The sequence below is a fragment of the Pogonomyrmex barbatus genome, unplaced genomic scaffold (assembly GCF_055798465.1).
Source record: "Pogonomyrmex barbatus isolate J1 unplaced genomic scaffold, ASM5579846v1 scaffold14, whole genome shotgun sequence".
Lineage (NCBI taxonomy): Eukaryota > Metazoa > Arthropoda > Insecta > Hymenoptera > Formicidae > Pogonomyrmex > Pogonomyrmex barbatus.
The window spans coordinates 2924039-2949144 of record NW_028297110.1 but is presented as its reverse complement, the minus strand read 5'-3'; the positions used below and the strand labels follow the sequence as shown (position 1 = coordinate 2949144).

General features: G+C 37.5%; 1 protein-coding gene across 7 annotated transcripts in view; it reads left to right on the top strand.

Annotated features, from left to right (window-relative positions):
* The window catches only part of sns (sticks and stones), a 266845-nt gene that overhangs the window by 234005 nt on the left and 7734 nt on the right, over positions 1 to 25106 (top strand). Inside the window, exons 4-18 of one of the 7 annotated variants that reach the window (XM_089073091.1) lie at positions 6091 to 6279; positions 9535 to 9714; positions 10394 to 10684; positions 11974 to 12273; positions 13752 to 13888; positions 14513 to 14666; positions 14914 to 15216; positions 15986 to 16261; positions 16607 to 16897; positions 17590 to 17768; positions 18140 to 18560; positions 19624 to 19779; positions 20298 to 20425; positions 20955 to 20981; positions 24761 to 24950. In XM_089073091.1, the coding sequence (XP_088929217.1) occupies positions 6091 to 6279; positions 9535 to 9714; positions 10394 to 10684; positions 11974 to 12273; positions 13752 to 13888; positions 14513 to 14666; positions 14914 to 15216; positions 15986 to 16261; positions 16607 to 16897; positions 17590 to 17768; positions 18140 to 18560; positions 19624 to 19779; positions 20298 to 20425; positions 20955 to 20981; positions 24761 to 24950 (3222 nt within the window). The other 6 variants (XM_089073092.1, XM_089073093.1, XM_089073090.1 and 3 more) reach the window with 6 other exon arrangements.

The following is a 25106-nucleotide window of genomic DNA, read 5'->3' as shown; positions in this document are numbered from 1 at the left end:
TGCGGCCACGGGGAAACCGGATGAGAGAGGCGCGAATGAAAGACGGGACGGGGACAGACGGGAACGACGACTAAATAAGCATTTAACACGTAATTGACACCATCTTCCTGTACTCTCTGCCTTTTGTAACGGCGCGACGTTATCGAGAGAGACGGTGTCTCCATTTGTCTCGCCCCTTCGCCACCCCCTTTTGGCATCTTTACTCAACGTCGCGCATTGTTCCCCGATTGCTATTTTATACAGCGTATCTCAGGCGATTCAAATGAAATCGAAATAGATATCGGAAAGCGTTACGGTACGGTTTCAATAATTTTATTGAGGTCTTTAATATTCCGTTTAACGGCATTCAATGGCGATGTTAAAGCGATGCACGCGCGCACAATAAAGATGAGAGATTTTTGTAAATTCGTTTCGGCGTTAATCTCGGCGCGTTTTGAATAAAATGTCATTTCGAAAATCTATACGCGATACTTTTATAAAATTTGTTCAAAATGTTTTATTAAACTCCGCTTACGTTATCCGATTTTGTAGCATTGTAATTTTATAACCTCGGTTTTGCAACAGGAATATCCAAAATCGCCGCGGGATAAAAAAAAAAGTTGACAATGCGATTTTTCTAGTTATAGCTACAGCTCAACATTATATTGTTACACAGTGCAAATTCAATATAGTGCATTGTTGGCAATGTTGCCGATGAAATACGTTGCGAATGCAACTAGCTGTAATATCGTATCGGAGCGGTTTTATGCAAGAGTTCAAGTTTTGCTTTACGTATAAAAGTTTTACAACTCGATTTACGTTCCTGCGTTATATATTTCGATCGTAATTCGTAAAACGAGATGTAATTACATTTTAACAGTGCCTATCTGAAGCGCTATATACCAAAACCGGATCTATAAGAGATCGTTTATGACGTCGGCCGAGAATCTGTGGAATTCCGCAACAATTTCCGCGAGGGCAATCTTTTCAAGAATGACTCGCGATTCGCGTCAAAGGTGAGATTAAACGGTTGCAAATTATAGGCGCCAATAATAGTCATCTGACATGTATATCACTAAATGTCGCTCATTTCTCTTAAATGAGCTGTCACGGCATTAACGCAGGTAGATATTTACAAGGTTTTTATTAGAAATTATGATCCCCTCGAAATATTACACGTTTACATTGCAATCTTCCAAGACCAGTTTGTATCGAAGATAACGCGGTAGAGCGTTAAATATCGCGTTTCACACCAACACTCTAATTTGAATTTAATTCGATTCTCCTTATTACAGTAATAGCATTTTATTCCGTATCAACAGCAATTGCTTCTCCGTTATCCCAACCCAGGCTTTAACGATTCCGTATTTTTTTTCGCGCAAGTATCAGAAATTAAAAAATCGCGATACCGAATAATTCTAATTGAATAATTCTAATTCATTGAATAATTTTAATTTTAAGCCGAGAAAATGTCTCGTGATGATGGGACATATGAAAATAAAAGTACACATAATAAAAAATATTTCTAAATCCTTCATAAGAGAAAAATATGCAGAAATATATAAAGAGAAGAATATGAAAAAATATAGAAAACGCAAAAGTATTTTAGAAAGATCGAAGTAATCTTTGTAATTATTTTTTAATGAATTTTTAATTGTGATTATTTTTTAATTGATTTTTAGTTGATCCCGAAAGTAATTTCTTGCCTGAGAACTTCAAAGACAAGACAGAGTGCATCGTACGTATATACATAATTGCCAAGTTAAGCATACATCATCGTTCCCTTTGTTGAAAATTGTCAATGGATCGTAAGTTCTTATAATTAATGGTTAAGTTATCGGCTTTCGAAGGCATCGTAAGAAAGCTCGCCAGATTCACTCGTATCGAAAACGTACGAGACACAATGCCCGGCGCGTTTAAATGTTGAAAGCGGTATCGAGGGCAATATTTCTCCCGGAGAACAATACGATACGGTGAAGGAGAGGAGGCAACAGCCGCGACAATGTTCGCAGTTACCGCCGTCAGGAAACGCACGCTAGGTAACGACCGGTTACCTACTACGTTTTACCCCGCGGATGCATCCACCGCGCGCTTTACATCGGCGCCGGTGCATCGTAGCGTAACACTCACCGAGTCCGAGAAGACTAACGCGACCCTCTCGAATGCGCCCAGGGGGATATCGAAGTGGGAAAATTTATCTCGGATCGGTAATGGGTCCCGATCGGAGCGCGCAGCGCCCGATGCCGGGATGCGCTATGTCGGGTCTCGCGGTGACGAAGTAGCTTCCGGGGGTAGAGCGTAATAGTTGCTTCACCTCGTCGCGCGCATCCCCCGGAGGATTTCCGAACGGCTGCCAATATAAACTCGAAGAGACAGACGGAGTAGCGCGACCAGGATAACCAGCATCAGCGCCCTTTTCCTTCTCCTCGTCGTTGTCGGTGTCGTCGTTGTCGTTTGGCCGCGTAAAGTGTCTCTTACGCGAACCGTGCCGTAAAAATGGAACCGCTCGCGCGTAAATGTGTTTGGTCTTCGATCGAGGGGGGTCTCTTCCTTTATACAAACGACCACCGTTGTTCGAACGAATTTCTCAGAAGGAGAGCAAGCAGCGTTTTTCTCATCTCGTAGGAAATTTTTCGTACTGGCGGAAGACTAACTGACGGAATAACACGTGGAATATTACGAGCTCGATTTTTGTCAGTTAAAATCAATTAAACCGACAGTTTACCGATTCAATTTACGTCAATTTTTCGGAATTAAACTATCAACAATTTTTAGCGATTTGCCGTTAGTTTCTATTCATATAATTTTTATAATCATATGTGCATAATACATTTTTAATATGCTCACGTTATATAGAATTATGAAGAAGTTAGCTGCTTTATTGATATTTTCGAATTTTCCGAAAATGTGACAAAGGTGTGCGGCGCCGAATAAAATGTTATTAACGGAAAAAATAAAGTTCTATTGGAATAACGGCAGCGTCATAATTCAGATTTTATTTATTCGAGGTATTTTGCACGAACTACACGTTGCATTCAGCTGTGTCAATAGCGAATTGATACATTGTCGACCGATTGAATGCGAATGCCTGAATGGATACACAAGTAGCCCTCGATAACATACTTCAATGACGGCTTTTCACTTTGTAATAGGATCGCAATAAAAAGAAAAAAATTATATTGTCAACGATGAAAATAAGGGTCAATAGAATAATCATTAAATCCAAATCAGCGGATCAATCACGTGACTATCAATCCATCTTCTCACTTTTCGAACTTTCCTCTCCATCAAATCCCTCCTCGAAAAATGCGACCACAATTTAAATCAATTTTCTATCAATTTTTTATTTTTTTTTTTTTTTTTTTTTTGTTGGGAGAGAAATACCCGATATGTCGAAACGTCTATTTTATAAAATTATAATCAAGTTTTTATCAATTATAATCTGTTTCGTAATGACTATCAATTTTTAATCATAGATAAAATGAGAACTTTATAAACATCCCTCAAAGCATCAGCTATAATTTCTTTATCTCACAGGATCTACACGCTCGCTCCATGGTAGCAACTTTCTACACGCGAGTTATATCGCGTCTAAGTGGAAGGAATTCGATCAGGTTAAATGCGATTACGCATTTACGTATAGAGCCACATCCCGTATGTAATTATTGCGTCGATGAGCACGGTTTTCTGTATGCGCTTAATAGAATTCGGCAATAAATCGCGCGCGTACGCCATTCTGACATTAAATTAACTCGTGGATGTGGAGAGAGATTGGCGCGCGAAAATCGAGTGCTATAAAACAAGGGCGAACGCGGATCGTCCGAAATCAGCAGATTGCGTCGTTTATCACCGACTGTCCGAAAATCTATATATACGATATACGCAATTTATTCGAAACGACCATTTAACGGTACGCAGCCGCGTACAGGTTCAATTTTAAACATCGTCTACGATACGACTTAACCGAATGCAATCGCGCATGACGACGTAATTATCGCGATCCCTGGTCAGGTCGCAAAAAAGCGAGCGCAAAAAGATTTCAATGCGAAATTAAATAATTTAAAATATTGGTTCGTACAATATACGGCGTACTCACCGTGCAATACCTAATTTTTTGTACTTTAGGGATAAATTAAAAATTGAAAGTTGTAACGCGTTGAAACTATTAATTACAGGAGATCGAGAGAAGTTGATTAATAATATCGCTGTATATTTTTAACACGATGTACAATATAATTGTAAATACGTTATTATACAAGATAAATATCATTATTATACGAACTAATTTTAATTGTTATTTGGATGAATTATTCCAATTTATTTTAATAGAAAGCCTAATAAATTATTTGTTATACATACATATAACACAAATTTATTTTTAAATATACATAATGAAATATGTTACAGTCTCATGTATGTACAAGCGTAAATAATAAATTACATACCTTTTCGTCGTTGTTTCTTTCCAACATTCGGAGGGAATTCACTCGAAGAGAACATGGTTAATTATCGCGCGCGCGCTAATCATCAGGATACGCGACGACGATGCGACACTTTACGCGATGTTCTCCTGCGACATTAATCGCACGCGATGTTAATGCATTTTACTACGCATTGTGACGGTGGAAACAACGCGAAAGGATACGAATGGCACGAAGGCGCGCGATTCTCGTGAATCAACGCGGATGGAAATTTCGAGCGAAGGACTTTGGCGCGTCATTGAATTCAACAGCGATAGATAACCGTCGCGATCGTAGACACGCTCACAAATCATTAATCGTGAGAATCGATAGCATGCGAGCCGATAATAAGGCTAAGTGTTTGCTGAGAAGCGAACACGTCCGGCATCTCTCGCGTCGCGCTACCAAGTGTAAGTGCGAGGTCACAAGGGTAACAACCCCCTGCCGCGCGGATACTATGTATGTTTACACAATCGGACGCGCGCCACGCGCCGCGCACAAGCCAGGTGTTTGTCCTTATCGCTTTATCGCTTCCAGGAAATGGTAGGTAGAAAGATGATACAATAAACAAAATTCCGAACGAATTGCCGAACAGTTCACGGACGACCGCCGTGTTGCGCGTGTCGCGCGATTCGCCGCTCCTCATCTGGTGAATGATTATTCATACTTCGCGGTTTCGTGATTTCGAGTTTAACAATCGCTTAACTTATTTAAATAGATATGTGTAAACATATAAATTATTTAACATTTTAAAATTTTAAATGGATATATATTCGGTGATGAATAATATTAAATAATCGCGCCGTTCAATAAAACATGGAAGGATATTACGAAATTCCCGAAAAAGTCAGCAATAGATAATAGATTGGTATACGTGCAAATCCATTTACGTGTATGCAAATTTCACGTGTAGCGTTGAACAGCTCCGATCGTTTGTAACTCGGAAATAAATTACAATTTCATATTTATATGTTAGTTTCGATTTTAATTAATCCCCAGAACACTCTATTAAAATATTGTACGGTGGAATATTTTCTGTGTATAAAACATCGACATATAATTTTCGAAGAAACGAAAATAAATTCTCCCAACGAAGCAAAATTCGAGACTAATATAATAAGAGGATCTCATTCGTTAATTAACTTTCAGTGAACTTAAGTAGAATTTTAATTTAAGATTCAATTACTTTAATATCGAATATTGAAAAATTATAAGGAATGACGTTTAGTTCATTTTCCTTAATAGTAAATCGATTGCAAATTAGAATATTAGCATATGGAATACCTGCGGTCGCAAGTTTCAAGAGAGCAAGCTATTTTGTTCCTTAAATCGATAAAGTACAAATAACAAAAGATAAAATTAAGTGATATTTAAGATAAAAAAATTACTTCACGAATTAAAATCTTTGATATTAAATATTTTATTTATTACTGAATAAATAATACAAATTCTTTTATGTATTTTATTAACGAAAGTATTATTTGAGAAAGCATGTAACACATTTTTTATTGCTACTAATATAACAGAAATACTCTATAAAAACAATTAACAAAAATTTCTCTATATTATATAAATATTATATAATTGAAAAATGTAGCAATCCCAAGAATTTAAAAGTATTATAACATTTCTTTTTTTTTTTTTTTTTCAGCGCCTCCTCGAAAGGTGGAGATCAGCAATCACCCGAATAAACAAATAATCGAGGTGAAGGTGGGCGAATCGCGGCGCCTAGAATGCGTTGTCAGATCGGCCAAACCGGCCGCTTCGATCATTTGGTATCGCGGAAATGTGCAGATCAAGGGCGGCGACACCACAATCGAAGCAGTCTCCATCCAGGGTGGTAAGTAGTTCCACGCTACCCCGTAATACGCACGTTGATATTCGATTACGATAATACCGCGCGCGAATGAATATATCATGGCTATTACAACGACGAGGATTAAATGAACGCCGCATTATACGTACAGATAAGCGCATTTCTGATCTAATAATGCGGTATCACCTAATTAAATTTCGCGACCGAATATAAATAATTCTAAACGTTAACGCGCAAAAGCGGGTTTTTAAACTGCCATTGTCCTGTGTGTCATCACAGGTTTGACATTATAACCGCTGTCAAATATGCGCTGTATATTTTTATGTAATTTTTACGTTAAATTCCAGATTTACATTGTACTAAATTTTTTGGAAAATGGAAACATTACGGAAAGTTAGATTGAATTTTTCCATCCAGTAAATAATTTTTATTGATATGTATAAAATGAGCGATAATAGAGATTTTACACGTTTAACATCGTTATATCAACAAAGTATAAAAGTTGTATTTTTAATAAATATATTATATCGACGCGTGAATTTTTTTTTTACACAATTATTGTAAACAATAAGATCTGCTTTGTTTACATTAATTTATTTTAAAATAAATTTCTTTATCTCTTTTTAAGAAAAACTTTTTTTATTTGCCTTTCACGTAGAAAGGAATATTAAATTCATATAAATTATATAAAAGATTCTTTTGTACTATTACATTTATATCAGCAAACTTATCTAAAGTATGTTAAGACTTGGAGACAAGCGTCGTAGAAAATGTCCAAAGAATCTTTGTATCTTTTACAGAACTGACGTTTCCGCTGCTTTTAACAATCTTTTACATTGTTTGCGAGTTAATCAAACTTGTTAAATAATTACAAATTAAACGAAGTAACGGTCGAATCCAGACCAAGGGAACAAACGTGAACAAACAACGAATGAATAACTGACAGTGTTGTTCGTGGTCCGTTTGGACCAAGTTGCTCGTTCGTGTTCGCGCCCGTTTGTCCGATGTGGATTCGATCTCTGGTTCGGAGGCGAGTAAGTAATCTCGCGCTTTCGTCGCAAGCTGCCGTCGGGGCGCTGATCGGGCGACGCGCGCGTAGAAGTGGGAAAAAGATTGGGACGGCGTCGAGATGCCTCTCCCTCTTAGCGCCGCTTCCAGTTGCCAAGAGCATCTTCGATCGATCCCGTGACACACAACTCTGGCCGCGCTCCAACTACCGAAATTGACGTTCCTGCCTCTCCCGCTCGCGCCGCCGCTCGCGTTTTTACATTCGGCCGGAGACAGCCCGACGAGACAGCCCGACGAGATCAAAGAGACGATTGCCATCGGCCGGCTCGCCGTTTTACCACCATCCGGCGCGCGGAGGGTTAAAATATATCCCGATAAGAACATCGATAAATAGAACGGCGGGCTGGAGTGAAAAAAGGGACGCGGCGCGAAGCGACGCGCAGGGTGTTCGTGAAATAAATACGATTGAATTTTCTGCAAATACAAGATCGCCGTAGTCGAAAGTAGATAAGAAAAGTTTCTCTGTGAAACGCGATGCATAAAGACGCGTCATTAACTATTTCGATGGGCAGGAATGAACGAATGAATATCCAATGAATGCAGGAACTGCTATTTCTCGTCGTGATGAAATATTAATTAATATATGGCAGAAGGCGAAAAGAGAAAGGGAAAAAGAAAGAGAAGATGACTTCATTTCAGAGAGATATAAAAACAGTCACGTAATATCAAATAGTTTTATGATCTAAAAAGAAAAGAATTTTTTTAACATATAAAACTATCGTGTATGTACAAATATTTGAATGTCGTCGTTGCAGCATTTGATAAATTCTAATTGCCATTTTATTATTTAATTGGATGTAATTGCAATAATAACGTTATAGAAATTTAGCTACGTACGTTTCAAGAGTGTCGCGTATATCCATCTCGCCTGCAAAATGTATGGAAAAGAAAAGTATGCACTTTTACGAACATCGTGTGATTATCATGTAACATGTATTTGTTATCGGGAAATACATGTAAGCAGACTGCGAATGAATTTATAGGTATTTAAAACAAATTTGCTCTTTACATTTAGCGGATTATTCGATGGAAGGTAAAATGAGTATTTCGATATTATTTTACATTACGTATTTTAATATTATCCCTTTGGATGTAACGTGAACAGCAATTCCCTCGCAATTTAATAATATATTTTAAAAACAGGAAATAACATTTAAATTCAGCAACGCAGTGTGCAACGCAAAATGAAAGTCACGCCTATGAACTTATTTATAATCACAAACAGCTCTTGCTCTTACGATAAAGTAAGTCTTTTGCGATAAAAATCACTTTTACCTCGCTCCGCGTGGAAATTTATTTAACGTTTGCATTTCTTATCGGACAAAACTTAACGCGACTTCACATTCGTCAGAAATCGAGACCAGAGAGTTGCTCGAGACATTTTAGCGTTCGCTATACGTCTGCTGGATGTGCGCTATCTAAAAACAGCAAGGCTCTGTGAACAGTACAAAATGCAAGTCGCGCAGGAATAAATCACGTCGTTTCCTTTGTTACGATGCTCGCATCTCGCTCGTCATTCTAACAGCAATCTTCCTCCGACCGTTACGCATCCAGTCAAATCGCGACGCCGTTGAGAGCATTTGTATCCTCGACGCCTCTCCGAAAACTGCGAATCGCGACGCATGAAATAAAGAGCCATGCGTCGCCCTTTCGCGCAAAAATTTGTCCAGAGCTTTTAAGCGGAGATTTATAAAAAGAGCTGCATCGCAAATATTTTTTTCATAACACATTGCGTATATTCGCGAATTTGCTCTAATGTAAATCACGCATCTTTGGACGTATCGTTTGTAAATAATTAAACTTTTTTCACGAATCTAAAATTAATTAATTCGATACTCTTTACGATACACGAATAATCAAACGATTAAAATATCTTTGAATTTAGATTAAGAATCAATATTGTGCGATTGAAATTAATTTACATACAACTACAAGCGATAAAATATCGATAAACACGCGGTACTTGTTTTCAGGGAGTCATCAAGAACAAAATAAATGATTCAAGAAAAACCATTAATTCCGTTGCTCTATGGGATAAAAGAAGAAAGTAAATGGCAATTGGAATTTATCGCGATTTAACATTCCTGAATTGTCAAGCAGCGCGAAAGGCAAAAAATAATAATCAAAGGAAAGCGGTTAATTTCGCGACTATAAAGTAGAAGCAGGTGGCAGGTGGTATTTATTTCGCGATTTGCGCGGACAATGTTACAGACAAGGAGACAGTCAAGCCCGGGGAGACGTCCAAGGAATTGCTCAAGTACGACACTCACGGTTCTATTACCATCATGCCTACGGCGGACGATAATGGGATGGATTACACCTGCGAGGCAAACCACCCGGCGATACCCATAGACAGGCCTATGCGGGCCACCATCAAGCTTTCCGTTTTCTGTAAGTGTACAACGGGCATATGTATGCCACGAAAATATGCGCTCGCGTGATCGATTTATGCCATGTCGTGTCAGCGCACTCGATACATCGTCGTAGAAAAAGCATTGCGGGTGTTACATGAAATTAAGGTTCGTGGCGTTTACCGAAAAGTTTACGAGTCGACATTAATTTCGAGTCCGCGCGCCCTTTAATTTCACGCGATGCTTTATTAATGCAGAAGAAGCTGACGGCGAGCTTCATTTGTACGTGAACAAAGAAGTTGTTTTAACGTAAGGTAAAACAAAACGCTGACGAAAGCTGACCGGAGAGTAACGTTGCTAATTTGAAGATATATGACGCCGGTCTGCGGTGGTAACTGTAAAATCGTGTAAACGTTGCTTTCGTCAATTATTACCGAAATTAACGTAACACAAGTCACAGCTTGAATTTATCATGTAATATAATCCACCGGGAATAAATTGCAATTCGTCTAATATATAGAGTTAGAATGCGCGCGAGGCAGAATCCGCGCGTATTTGTAGAGCTCCTCTCAAATCTCGCATGCATATCGCCCCTTTGAGTTATCTGAGCTGAGAACGACTTTCAGTCCCAATTATCCGGATTACGCTTTCAAATAAGTTTCGTTAGCGCGACGCCTCTGTACATAACGGCGCATCACCGCCCGGTGTCTGCCTCACAGATCCACCTGGTGCACCGTACATAGAGGGCTACACCGACGGCGAGACCGTGCAGCGCGGTCAAAATGTAGAGCTCGCCTGTCGATCACGCGGCGGAAATCCGCAGGCGGAAATTGTCTGGTACAGAAACGACGTGAAGATCACGGCGGCCCATCGCAGGGTCCCCGGCCTCAGCGAGAACGTGCTCTCGTTTACGGCCCGAGCGGAGGACGACCAGGCCCGCTATAGATGCGAGGTCTTCAACATCATGAGTGTGCAGCCCATGAAAACGCACGTCGATCTCACCGTGCTTTGTAAGTGTGTGTGTGTGTGTACGTGTGTGCGTGTGTACGTGCGCGCGCGCGCGCGCGCGTGCAGCGCGCACGTCTGATAATTACGCGCGGTTAGATAGAGGTAAAACGTTGCAAATTATATTTCGAGAAACGCTCCGAGAAACCCCCCCCCCCATTTCTTTATCCATCTTTTGCATATTATATTCATATAATCGCGAATTATTATATTATTCCTTATATTAATCCGGAATCGAATAATGAGCTTGAATTTTTAATACATTTAATAATACATATCTCGCCTATAGCTACATATATATAATTGTACTTTTTATGTCGATGCGAATGGAATAATGCGAAATGCTTCAATTTAATCCATGCAGGATTACGTTCGATGTTTCCAAATTTTATTTTTCATTTTGTTAAACCGAATTAATACTTTCAAGGAATAATTTAATGTCTGCAATGTCTGAACAAATTCAAAAATGAATGAAGTGAATATAAAAGAATGGAAATATATAAATTTTATTGCTCTTAAGATTCATTTCTTTTCTGTTTCTTGAATCTTGCACAATGTGCAAGATTGCGTATTTCTCGCGAGTGATACTTGAGATGTATTTAAGGTGTAGAATATTAACGTTGCCTGGTGCCTGTCTGTGGCACTTACCATTACTTTATCGCAAGGCATAGTATTGCGCAACTAAGGTTGCACAGCGTATGGACGATCTCTTGCCGACGGAACAGCCGCATAAATAATTCCGCTTCTCTATTTTCGCCGAGGCTACGTTCGCGTTATCCAAATTGAAATTTTGCTAACTTTATGTTCGCGTGATGTATGCGGATAAAGCTAGAAAATATACCGCGACTAGCTTATCGTACACTTACGATTAAGGGAAAACGGTTGTCGGCCGTACTGTTGTAGTTATTGACGGCCTGTCGGTAAACTTTATTTCATATCTTTACGGCCGACATCAAAAATGAAAATTTACGACGGTGAGCGACATTAGTTTCTCGAGCGATGATTTTTAGCTCCCCAAAAATTTGCTTAGCAGAATATCGAGTTTAAAAAACACAATAATTCACGGTATCCTTCCGCATTGCATTGTCGTTATATATCGATACCGATGCATATTTGTATCCGCTAACAGTTTGTATTTATTTGGATTCCCGGCTCTTATTTCAAATCAACGAAGTATCTACGTACCTACGTAGCTGTTTTTTTTTTTTATGCTATTACTATTTTCGCCGTAGATTTTTTTTTTTTTATGAACCACGTCGCCACGTGAACTAATTCGAGCTTTTACGATCCGCAGTTGCGCCTGCCGGAGTAACCATCAGCGGTCCGACCGAGGCGAAGGCGGACGACCAGGTGCTCATTACTTGTACGACGGAGAACTCGAATCCGCCCGCGGACATAAAGTGGACGGTGGACGGGCATAATTTCGAGAGCAACGCCTCGAAGACGGAAGTGGCGCCGAACGGTGGCTGGATCACCAGCTCGAACGTGACGTTCAGCATTAATCGCAAGAGCCGCAGCATCGTCGTCATCTGCCACGCTTCTAACGCCAAGCTCACGGAGAATGTGGTCGGCACGCACACCATCAACGTGATATGTGAGCATCCCTCTTCTCTATCATACAATTTCGCCAGGCACCCAGGTACAGGCGCGGGCACACACATCGCAGTCGTAACGAGAGTCTACGCTTCTCTCGCCCGCGGCGAAAACCTAATTTCCGCCTCGCGTCAAAGAATACCTACCTACGTACCTAGAGACATATTCCGGAATTCCCTATTATGGGATAACTATAATTCCTCATGGAAAACCATATCAATTGGCAATTAATGATGTTGAAATTTTTCAACGGACGCACCGGCTAAATCTTTGTTAAACGTAAAATCGAGATAGAATTAATCCTAATTAAAACGAAAAATTAAAAATTAAAACGTAAAATTCAGTTGATTATTTACGTCGCTCTCGTATTTCATTTGTGAATGCAATTAACTCTCTTTATGGATATTCTCGGCAAAAAAACACCTCATTTAATATTTTCAATTAAAACTAAGTAAATAATATTGATATGTAATATAAAATAACATCATTATGTGGAGATATTTATTTCTCCATTTAACTTCTTTAGTTAAAAAATACTACCTTTCTCGCGGTGTACGCTAAGGTGAGCAAAGCGGTCTAAGATATCATAAAAAGATCGCTTCCGAGATGAAATATTATAATGCGCGGATATTCTCCTCAAGTGCGCCATCAGGATAATGGATATCACGTTCGCTTCTTTAACGATCATGGCTCCTCACCTTACGATTTGCAATATGTTTAGAAAATTTTATAACGATATCGTTATTGGCCATTCCTCCTGACATCTTCGCGGCGCGACGCGATTACATATTAATCGGCCACGCCGTCGTTATTATTCGAGGTTCCCAAACATGCATACGCACACTCTCTCTCGCGAATCCGGTGGTCAGAATTCATTTAACATATTCGACATTACGTCATGTTGCGCACATGATACACTCGCGCAATAATACAACCGTAATCGACCGACATTAATTTCCGCCGTAAATAAATAATCCTTGTATAATCAACTGCATTTTCAGCTTGTAATTACATGCATTAAAATTATTCGCTGTCTGAATATACTAAACAATTAGTTGGCCTCCAATCAATATCGTTCGGCGATTCGAGACTATAACGAATACCACTCATGTCCAATAATGTAACTGGATTCACCAAATAATCCTTACAAATTATCATAAGCTTTTTATCGAATTTTCAAAGAATAGTGAATTCAAGGAGACAAAGAAAGCGGAAGAATAATAAGCTCGCGAACTATGGAGAGATAACAATGAAAGAAAAAAGAATGCGTATTCTTTTTTTTTTTTATTGTACATTAATCTGACTTAAAAAATTTTTCTAGCGCTACGTAAATCTTTTTTTTCTCATTTGCGAGTGTAACTTTTAATAGAAATTTTTTAAATTGTGTGGGGATATAATAGTCACAGAAATCCCATGCTTAATGATAGCAGAAAAAAAAAATGATTAATCGGTTATGACCGGACTTAATCGATTTTCTAGATCCACCTTCAAAACTAACCGTCACCGGATACGAAGAAGGCACGACGATAGTTGCCGGAACGGTGCTGAAGCTCATGTGCACTGCCACGTCGGGTAATCCATTGGCCACGTTAACATGGTACAAAAACGATCGCAAGGTACGTAAACTTGAACAATGCGATCGTCATAAATCTAGCAGTGGCGAATTATTACACTCAAAAGACATAAAATCCTAAGCACAAAAACTCTTCCCTGTTTTCTCGTTTATGTTCAAAAAATTTGATTGAAGAAATAATAATAACGGAAGTAATTAATTTTTAGTAATTTAATGGGTTATTTAGTCCCTCGGACTGTTTTTCCTAGAGTTACATATCACTTAATTAAATATTATTGAAAACGATCTTGTGCATTCAAACATTAAAACTTTTTAAAGCCTCGTTAGTTTTAAATTTTATGCAATGTTTTAAACAACAAAGCTTAAAGCTTAGAAGCTTTGTCTTTTGATTTTATAATAATTATTAAAAGTAACAGCATTAACTTTTCTTATAACTTTTTCAAATAGTAGAAATTCATAATTCGCAAGAGTTATTCATTTTTTAATTTGAATTAATATTTAAAAAAATCTGTCTCTTATCATTTATGAATATTACACCATTGTTTCTTGCATTTTTGAAGTCTTTTAATTTTCGCGAGCGTTTTTGATTTGATACCAATTTCCAGAAATATTTTAAGATCCACCATTGGATAGATCATTATACTAACATTCTTTTGATATATCACAGGTACCTGGCACAGTGAGGCAACGGCCTCACGCTGTCTCGAGCGAGCTGGCGATACTTGTCAACGCGTCCGACAACAATGCTCACGTGCGATGCGAGGCGACAAATTCCGCCACCGAGATCCCGCTGCTCAAAGTTCTCGTGCTAAAAGTCTATTGTAAGATATGACTCATCCCGTATATTCGTTATCATAATCCTTTTGTGTGTTTTCTTTTTATCGAGGCCTCGTCTTAATTCGAGACAAAAAGGGAGACATTAAGTTTCTCCGATAAGAAAAGCTAGCTCACAGAGATGATTGAACGACGCCGTAATTACTCTCTTTTTTCTTCACGCCGCGAATCGCGAATCTCGGCGCGGCGATAGCAATATTTTAAACGGCGAACCGTCGACTTTTTACTCCACAGTCCCGCCCGAGAGGGTGAAGATTAACCGCGAACCCCAGGATTTTCACGCCGGCCAGGAGGGACGTCTAATCTGCGAATCGAGCAGCAGCAATCCCGCCGCTGAGATGTCGTGGTGGAAGAATGGGATACCAGTGCCCGGCACTAGGAACAGCACCAAGCCCGGATTACACGGCGGCTACCTCTCGTCCGTCGAGCTCGTGCTGGACTTAACCGAGGACATGAACGGCGAAGTGTATACCTGCGAGGCCAAGAACGCCGAATTGGGGAGATCCAGCCACGACGCCACGACACTGGATGTGCTGTGTGAGTGTAGACCTAAGTAGATTGCTCTTAACAACATAATCTGTATACTTGCGAGGATCAGCACGCACGCATGATATCACGAGCGACGAGAGTGCATTCAACCCGGAAATCTCCGCGGAGTGCGAATGCACGGTAATATCTCTTTTTATATCCCTGGATATATCGGATCGTGTTGGTGTAAATTTATCTGCATTTTATCCGCGATATCTCGTCGTTACGGCGTATAATAACAATCAATTGGAACACAAATGAGTTGAAAAGAATGCGTAGACGAGATTGTGAAGAGAGAAGAATTAATCCACTATTTTTACATAAGCTTATAGCATAAAAATATGTAAAAAAATAAAATAAGCACACGATGATACAAAAAAATATTTTATATCAAATAAATATGTACTATACAATAAATATATAGATATATAAATTTCATGAACTTTTGCCTCCTTTTCATATTTTTAAAAAATTTTAATCTCATTACTCTCGAATATTCAACTCACTGATTGTTTAATTTTTTTTTTTATGAAAATGAAAAAAACAAACTTGTATACTGATAACCATTGAAAAAATTTTATACAGAAGAAGTTTATACCTTTTATTGAATAATTTTTAAAAAATGTGTTTACGTCATTTTACTTCATAATATTTATTTAAAATTCTTCTCTCTGATGTATATCGAAGTAATGCTATTTTTATAACATCTTGCCCGTTAGATACGACAGAAATAAAACACGATAACATGGTACGAACTTGTTTTCTTTTTGTTCCATAGACAAGCCGATATTCTCGCCGTTGGACCCTTATGAACTAACCGGCCTGGAAGGAGAGCCCTTTGTAATTTCCATATCGGCGAGGGGCAATCCCAACACGACGGAATACACGTGGACGAGAGATGGTCTGCCATTAGGTAGCAGCGGCAAGAGAATAAGCGCGCACGGTTCCACGCTAAATATCACGAGATTGGATCGTCATGATGCCGGCACATATATATGCGAGGCCCTGAATAAGGAGGGGACCACCTTTTATCAGTTAAATCTGACTGTGCAGTGTAAGCAAACAATATCGTCGCGTCGATTGCATTGCGCAAGTAAATTCTATTACGAGATTATTGTGATTAATTTCGAGACACGTTAATAAAAAATATTGGCGATTTGATAATTATATTATTATATCTTAGAAAATTATTGATTAATTTTAATCCGTTCTTCACTTTCTCTTATGATTTTGTTAAAAGTCAAGTGAATTTCAAAAAGTTTTTTCTAAGAAGAAAATTCTAAGAAGTGATTTTATGATTATATTTTTTTAATATTTAAAATTGTTTTTGTTAATGAACGAATCACAATTTCATCATTCACAATTCACATTTCATCCTTTTATTCCTGATATCCCGCAGATCCGGCTAAAATCAAGCGAACGTCTTCGTCAGGAATAGTCTATCCCCCAGATATGGAAGCGAAACTGTTCTGTGAGGTTGACGGCAGTCCGATCGGCGATGAGTACGTTACATGGCAGAAAGTAGGATCGAATCCTGAATTGCCGGGACGTTACTCGACATCCTTCGTTAACCGGACGTCATACCTTCATATAGAATATCCCAGCAAGGAAGATGTGGGCGAGTATCGATGCAAGGTTAACAACGGCATCGGCAACGTAACATCAGATCCTATTCTATTTATTACAAACTGTACGTAAAGAATTTTATTTAAATTTTGTTACACTATTAATACCGCTGAGTTCTAAGTAAACAGATGATAAAAAGTGAATGAATTTGCATTTTAAATGTTATATATCACGCAGTAATTTTGCATCTAGTAATTTTAAAAAGTAGCGAACAATACATTTATATACATTTTTATCAATGTAAATTAACATTACTCTCTTACTTTTTGATTTATTCTTTATCTTTTTTAGTTCTTGAAATTAAAAAAAAGACAGAAAGTAAGTTGAACCAACATTAAAGTTAATTTACATTGATGGAAATGGACATTAGTAAATGAGATTGAAACAAAAAATCGAGAAAATTCGTATACGATTAATAATATCTATTAGTATATTTAGTCTCAATATTTATATAGTAAACAGTTAATAATAATTCAGCGAAAAGTATTCTAATTATTGATGTTAATAATTAAATGATATAATATTATTATTGCAATAATTATGCTTGATTAATAATATCAATAATAATCAAGTAGTCAATAGCAGAATTGCCTACGACTCTATAATTGCCACAAAAATTTCAACGTTTAATTATATTTTAGTAGAAAAAGCGTACAGGTATTGTGTGATCACGTGAAGCATCGCAAAAATATTCGTTGCGCGATTCACGTATCGGAAAGCGTGTAATAAAGAATTTACTGGTACTTTTATGCGCAGTTAAACCGGAAATGACGAACACCCCGCTGACGCGAAAGGCAGCGGCGAACAAAGGAATAAACGTCCAATTGTTCTGCAAAGCTCGAGGATCTCCATTGCCGCGTTTCATTTGGATCTTCAATGGGAAAACTTTATTGCCGAATGCAACTGAGGATAAATACAGTATCACTCACAGCGATGTAAGTCGCTTTATAAGATGTACTTATCTCTTAAATAACGAGTTCCTTTACCAGTATATCTCCTTTAGAGCGCCGAAGCTTTACAGTATTGTATTGCATACTGTAAATCTTGTTCTTCGTTTAACTTCGAGCGAATTTTACTTTGATAAAATTTCCATGTCGGGCATAGTTAAGAAGATATTTACCGTTGAAAATTTGAAACTTGTAAAGAGGTCACAACACCTAATTATAATCTTTCCATGGAAAATGTAACTATATCATTGCAAAGATTTCTATCGAAAGCGTATGTTGCGTATGTCAAAACATTTTCTGATTTTGTTCTCTTAATAATAATAAGTTATATTGTTACTGATAAAATAATATGTCACTAGCTGTCCGAGCTGTATTCGGAAACGACGTTGACTATCTACCGCGTGAGGTCGCAGGACTACGGAAAATACAAATGTCGTGCACTAAACAAAATGGGAGAGTCTACTGACGACATACTTTTGGACGTCACGTCTCCGCCGGACAAGCCAAGCGATCTGAAGGTTTATAACCACACGCATGACTCGGTCACGTTGATTTGGAAGCGCGGTTTCGACGGCGGCTTGTCGACATCCCATCAGATACGGTGGCGACAGGCGCAGGATTACGAGGGTCGCTATCACTACCTGGACGTCCCGCCCGGCGAGTATAAGGCCACTATATCCGGCCTGTCGCTGGGGACTTATTACGTATTTAGTGTAAAGGCTATCAACGAGAAAGGAGACAGCGGCTTCTTGCCGGATATCACCAAAATCCAGACGCTTCGTAAGTTGTAGATAAACACCGTAGATTGCTTTTCTATTTAAAAATGACTTTCCAGTATAATATATAACGAAACAGTAATTAATAGAAATCATGAGAATCATGTTCATCAAAGGTATTTTTTTTTTTTTTCACGAACAAAGTATCTGCATTAGACAGTATATCGTTATTCATGCTACATGGTGGAAAATAACAGCTTGCTAAATCATTATGCAGATCATCGAGACATAATTAAACGCGATTGCCCCGCATCCACGTAATTAATTGTACTCAGTAATTAGGTTGATCGTGTATTACATTACGTACGTATTTAGTGTGTCCCGTGAATGTTCGCATGGCATTTATATCGTGGGTTAGTTGCAACAAAGTACATTAGATATTATATAGCATAACATTTATAAGTATCATGGATAATCATATTGTACACTGCGATGATTTTAGCATGATTCATTCCAACGGTCATCGCATCAGTACAGGGTGTCGCTTAGCTTTGAAAATTTTTCGGTATAGTAGTATTCTTCCAAGCGCCTCTAACTCAAGATAGAAATTACAGGCTTAACAAGGAAGTTGTGATCGAAATTTGGAAACCAATATGGACAATGTTGCCGCACGTTGTTATGATTATTTTACACATCAGTGCAGAAAACACAAACTAACAGTTACTTGCTTGTCTTTTTAGAAAATATAATAAGTGAGCAAGTAGCTAGTTATTATTTGATCTTAAATACTGGCTGTAAATCTGTCATACAATCTGGCATTACAACGTTCGTATAGCCGAAGATTTTGAAATTGAACGTGTGACTAACAATGTAGATCATTGCATGAATAACTTAAACCGGTGATGGGGCATTGGCTTGGGTTACAGGCGAGGCGCCACCAACCGAGTTGACATTAAGCGAGAATAGTTCCTCCTACATCATCATCATTATCATCATTGTTTCCGCCTCTGCTTGCCTACTCATTGCCGCGACCATAGTCTTTGCTACAATAAAGTCGAAAAAGAAGGCCCAGCGTGCTGGTAAATATAATATTTATCACGTGTCCTTTCTCTCCTTTATTTCCCTAGGCCCGAATAAAGAGGAAAACCTGCCGGACGTCCTCTCGGAAAAGGGCGACTTTCCGATGAATTATATCTATACGTTAGCAGCGACTTCCGTCATCATTTTTATCGTTAATGTCTTCATCATGTTGTGGTACATAATACGAAAACGAAATAAAGCTCGTAAGTTTACGACCAATAATACTTAGCGCGTACGCGCTTCACTTTAGAAGATTATAACCCAACAGTTTGACTATAGTTACAACAGAAGATGTGTCTGGTTTACTCTGATAAAATTTTAAAACGGATCTCAAAACAAAATAAAAATTATAATACCGTATATTATTCTAATTTAATTAAAATATCCAGAGAGAGTGTTTAATTTAAAATTTAATTATATCTATTAAGTAAAGCTAATTAGTATTGCTAATATGCAGTTATAATATGGACTGACAAAATTCATTATTATAAACCTAATGAATTCATTATTATAAATTTGTGAACATTAAATTTATGTGTTTTTTAAATTAACTGCATATGTTATTAAAGAAATGTGAGATTCATCACGTTCGTGATTTGCAAGTTGAAAAAAATCAAATTTGATTGTTTCAATAAAATTCATCTTCTGTATGCGGCTGTAGTCTTACTACTTGCACCTGGCTTTGCTATTTACACGTTCATCATGCGTTATTTTTGTACAGGTATTAATAAGTCGCAGACCGCGGATATGTATGCACCGTCCACCGTCAACGGCGACACCATGACCGGCGAATTAAGTTCGATGTCGGACGAGAAGAGCGACGTCAACTTCGACGCTAATGATTACGTGGTCAGTGCCATCAGTCAATATGTTCTTAGTAACAAGTAATTCCGGAGGGTAGGTTTGAGTTCTAGCAACACTTTTTCTGTTTCATTCTCCCTATTAGTTTTGCTAGCTCTCGCTCTTTCTTTTTACTTATAATTGGGTTTCTTACGATTTTTATACTTTTAATTTATCTTTTTTATTTTACACACAAGATATGATAGCTCCTAGAATAATAAACGGGATGCCTATTTGTATTAATGAGACTGTCTCTCTCACTGCTAATTTTAACTTTGTTTTTTTATACTCGAAATGATATCTTGCACACCATTAAGCATGATATTGTTGCAATTACTAGTTACTTCAAAAGTTGAGACTCTGTAAAATCTATAGAAACTTTCTGATTACGAAACTAAACTTTAACAATTTGAAGTTAAACTATCCTTTTCTTTAAATTGCTTTAATGGCACAGCTTAATGTACTTTTATTTTCGTGTAAAATCTTGATTTTATATAATATATTTATATCAAAATAATTTTACATTATCCGATCGCAGAGTTTGGCTAAAGGCAATTACCCTCAGGTAAATCTAACGCATCTCTTAAATAAACTAGCTTTGTAAAAAATAGCTACGATGAAAGCAGTCTTAGATAAATGTTCGCGACGATCTTAATCTAATAAGATTTCACGCCGTAAATTGCACAAATTTGCACAAAAACATTTTCCACAAAACCACTTTAACGTGGCTTTTCTAATCATTAAGTACTTGCTTGCTTTCTCGCAGTAGCGTGAGATTTTGTAATGGAAGTAAAAGCAATAACGAGAGAATAAAAAAAAAATGTAAAGTAATCAAACTAGCATTAAGACATATTTGTGAAGAGAAAAAAATTTTAATATTTCAATTCTTTGCATTAATTTATTGTTTTATGGCAATAAAATATTTATACGACTTATTCGACATGGATCAGAGCATCAGCGTACGAGACGTATGCATAATGTACGTAAAATCTGTAAATAAAAATAAAAATTTTTGTTTTTTCTATTGTGTGCAAAACTCAGGGAAATTTAAAAGTAAAAATTTAATGACAATTAGCAATTTTTAAATAATTTAAATACAATACAATTTCAAATCATTTAAAACAATCAGATTTAAAATGCAAAGAGAATTTAACGAAAAATTGTTTTATTAAATGATAAAAATATATTTTTGTTTCTTTAGTTGATTGATATCAGTTTTCATTATTTTATTATCTATTATTTATTTAAATTACAATATTGTTTATTATTATGATTACTTTTTATTTGTTGTGATTATTTTATATCCAAAAGAATTACAGAATTAACGAATTTAACACGCGCGAAATATCAGATATATTATCCTATTGATTGAACGGGAATATAATATAAAAAAAAGAATATAACATGCACAGTTTATTTTTTCTGATTCGCGGTAAACTCTCGCTTTTGCGAGGTAATGCCGGGTTAATTAATCGACGATCGAACCAATTTACTTACCAGTCGTCGCGCCGTCGCTGCCATTTCTCCATCGTTGTTCCATCGAATAATCCGAATAACCATTCAGGTGGATAAGAGTCGATCGGAGGCACTAAACGGCTAATTACATTCTCGGAGGCTAATTAACGCGACACTCGCCCAGTACTTTGTACGGCACTTCCACTGTTTATTGCACTCGCGATAATTAAAAAAAACGATAACGCGATTCGACAATCGACATCACTCGCCGATATTCGTTGCGCGCGCCATGGCGAACCGCGCTGACAACTTCATTCCGGTTCGCTAAATGAATGCGATATGAATTCAAGTACATTTCTTCTTACGCAATCTAAGCGAACTAATTGGCAATTAATAAATGAGTACTTTGATCGATCTAATCGCGCGCGCAATGTACTATTTACAAAAGTAGATAATGAAATAATATAACTGAAATCAGATAGCCACGAGTATTGAAAGCTGAATTAGGAGGTCGCGATTGGTATTGTTGAACGATGCGGTTAATTGCGATCGTACGCGTTAATGTAATACAATATGATTCTCACTCCCGTAGCTTGTTTCGGTATTTCCGACATTCGTCGCACTCGCGGCAACGCGTTCGAGATGAGGAAATGACGCGAAACGCAGCGAATCGACGCGACGCCTCGACACCATGTTACACGATGCACCGAGACCGGGAAGGACTCGAACCACGCGCCGGCAACTTCACGCAGCTTCCACGATTTTACCGCGAACCGCGAAAAAAATTTATATCATATCGAAAATAATTAAGAATTACTTTAAAGATTACGATTAACGCAAATATCATATTCGATGACTTTCGCGACGAGTTTCAAATGAATATACATTAGAGATCTTGCAATTTTTATTAAACTGGCTATGTTCACACGCGCGAGATCGGAATTCGGTAGACGAGAAACGCGCTAATAACGCAACATCGAATAACGCGATTAATCTCACGAGCATATACGTTAATATAACATAACACGATGCTCACCCATCGTCTGTTTCCGATGTTAATCGCATCGTTTCGCACTGCATTCGGGACGGACTAATAGCGCGAAACGCAACGAACTGACGCCTCGATGCGCATAACGTGCACGATGTTCCGCGACGTGGGAAGGACTCGAACCATGTGCTGGCAACTTCACGCAGCCTCCGCGATTTTACCGCGAATCGGAAAAATTCATATATATTGCATTGAAAATAATTAAGAATTATATCAAGAGAATAAAGAATTAAGAATTTAATCAAAAGCAATAATTAACACAAATATATTTAATGACTTTTGCGATAAGTTTCGAACGAATAATCAATTCTGAAATCATCATTTTTTTAATAAACAGACTGTGTCGCAAGGAACAAGAATTCTGATTGAAAAAAAAACGCGCCAATGACGCGATTAATCTCAAACACGATGCTCACCCGTCGTCCGTTCTATCATTTCCGATGTTAAATCGCATCGTTTTGCGCCGCATTCGGAATGAGCGCGAAACGCAACGAACCATCACCTCGACGCCATTCGTTCCGCGACGTTGGGAAGGATTTAAACCACCGGCAACTTCATGCCGCTCCTCGCGGGCCATTATAAAAAAAAAATGATTAGAGGAAATTGATGATTACTAGATATCGGGGCTTACTGTAGAAATCTATTCGATCGCATTTACGCTGAGCTTCGAAAGAGCAAACAATATCGAGGCGATGCGTCTTTTAATAGATTATGTCTGTAAATATGCAGATGCAAGAGCAGCGTAGTATCGGAGAACGCGGTTAATCTCGATCGCGTGTCGATTTAATACGCTACGGCGATTATATGACGTTCGACATCGCCGACATTCGCGCACGTAAAATGTGCTTCTCCACGATCGACGAAGAAAATACATGCAGAAATCGTGCGAGCGAAATTCTTAGCACGAACGTTGCGCAAATTATAATACGAACCGAGACGATGTATCGCATGTAAAATGACGGGGCGCAACGCGATTCAAATAAAACAAAATAAGCTGCTACCAGAGAACACATGAGTTTAGCAATAAAATTTCTATTAATATTAATTACGCGTTGCGACTTAATACAATGATCCAAACTGATTCATGATTAAGTGTCGCTAATTACAAGCGATTACAGATTTTACGATTATATTGTATTATTAATTTAATGTTAATTATGTTATTATTAATAAATCACTAATTACAGTCTTATTATGGATTGATTATATTATTAATTAGATTAGTATAAAATTAATTATTAAATTGATTTAATACTTATAATATTGTTAAAATATTGTTACTAATATTATCTTTGTAAAATTAGTATGATCATTTGAAATAAAAACGAAACTACGTGTTAATAAATGCAAAGTGGATGTTGATATTAATTGCCGCGATTAAATTATTATCGCGTTAATTACTGACTCTGGTACTATTCATATATATTATAAACAACTTCTCTCTCTCTTCACTACTTATACTTCCATTGGGAATAAAATCTAGATTGAAGAAAACACGAACTTATATTAATTATTATTAACAAAAAATGGCGTGAAACCTCAAGAAATTAAAGAATAAAATTCAATTTCGTATAGAAAATAATATTATTTTTATATTTATATTTCATGTTTTTAATTGTAGGGACGGTATAACAAAATAATTTTAATCTTGTATGCTAGAAATAATATTTATACTCGCTGTATTGTTAGAAGAATTTTGCAATATTGGAGTAAAATATTGAAATAAATAGTTTTAGTTTCCGGAATTCGTTTCACGCCTGTCTGTCCTTTACAAAACGCAAAACGCAAACTGGATATCGCGCCACAAATCAACGATTGTCATTTAATTTGTTGCATAACAGGACGAGGGGCGTAAAACCGCAGCTAGCACATATTTAATAGATCAAACTATGCAGGACTTCGGGAAAGGCGGTTTAGAAATGCAGGTTCATCAGGGCACTCTCGGTCGTCGTAGCAATCACATGCAAACATCTATGAACATGGACTCACCGCCGCAGCGAACTACCGCCAGCGGAACTCTTTCCGGCACATGTGAGTATCAACGATTATATGTAAATGATACGTGGAAAAAAATTTGTTAAGATTTTGTTAAAGTATTTAGAAATGTGGCCAAGTACAAATTTGAAAATAATTTTATTGCATCAAAATACTTATGTAGAATATTCTAAACTGATTGCTAGAAACTCA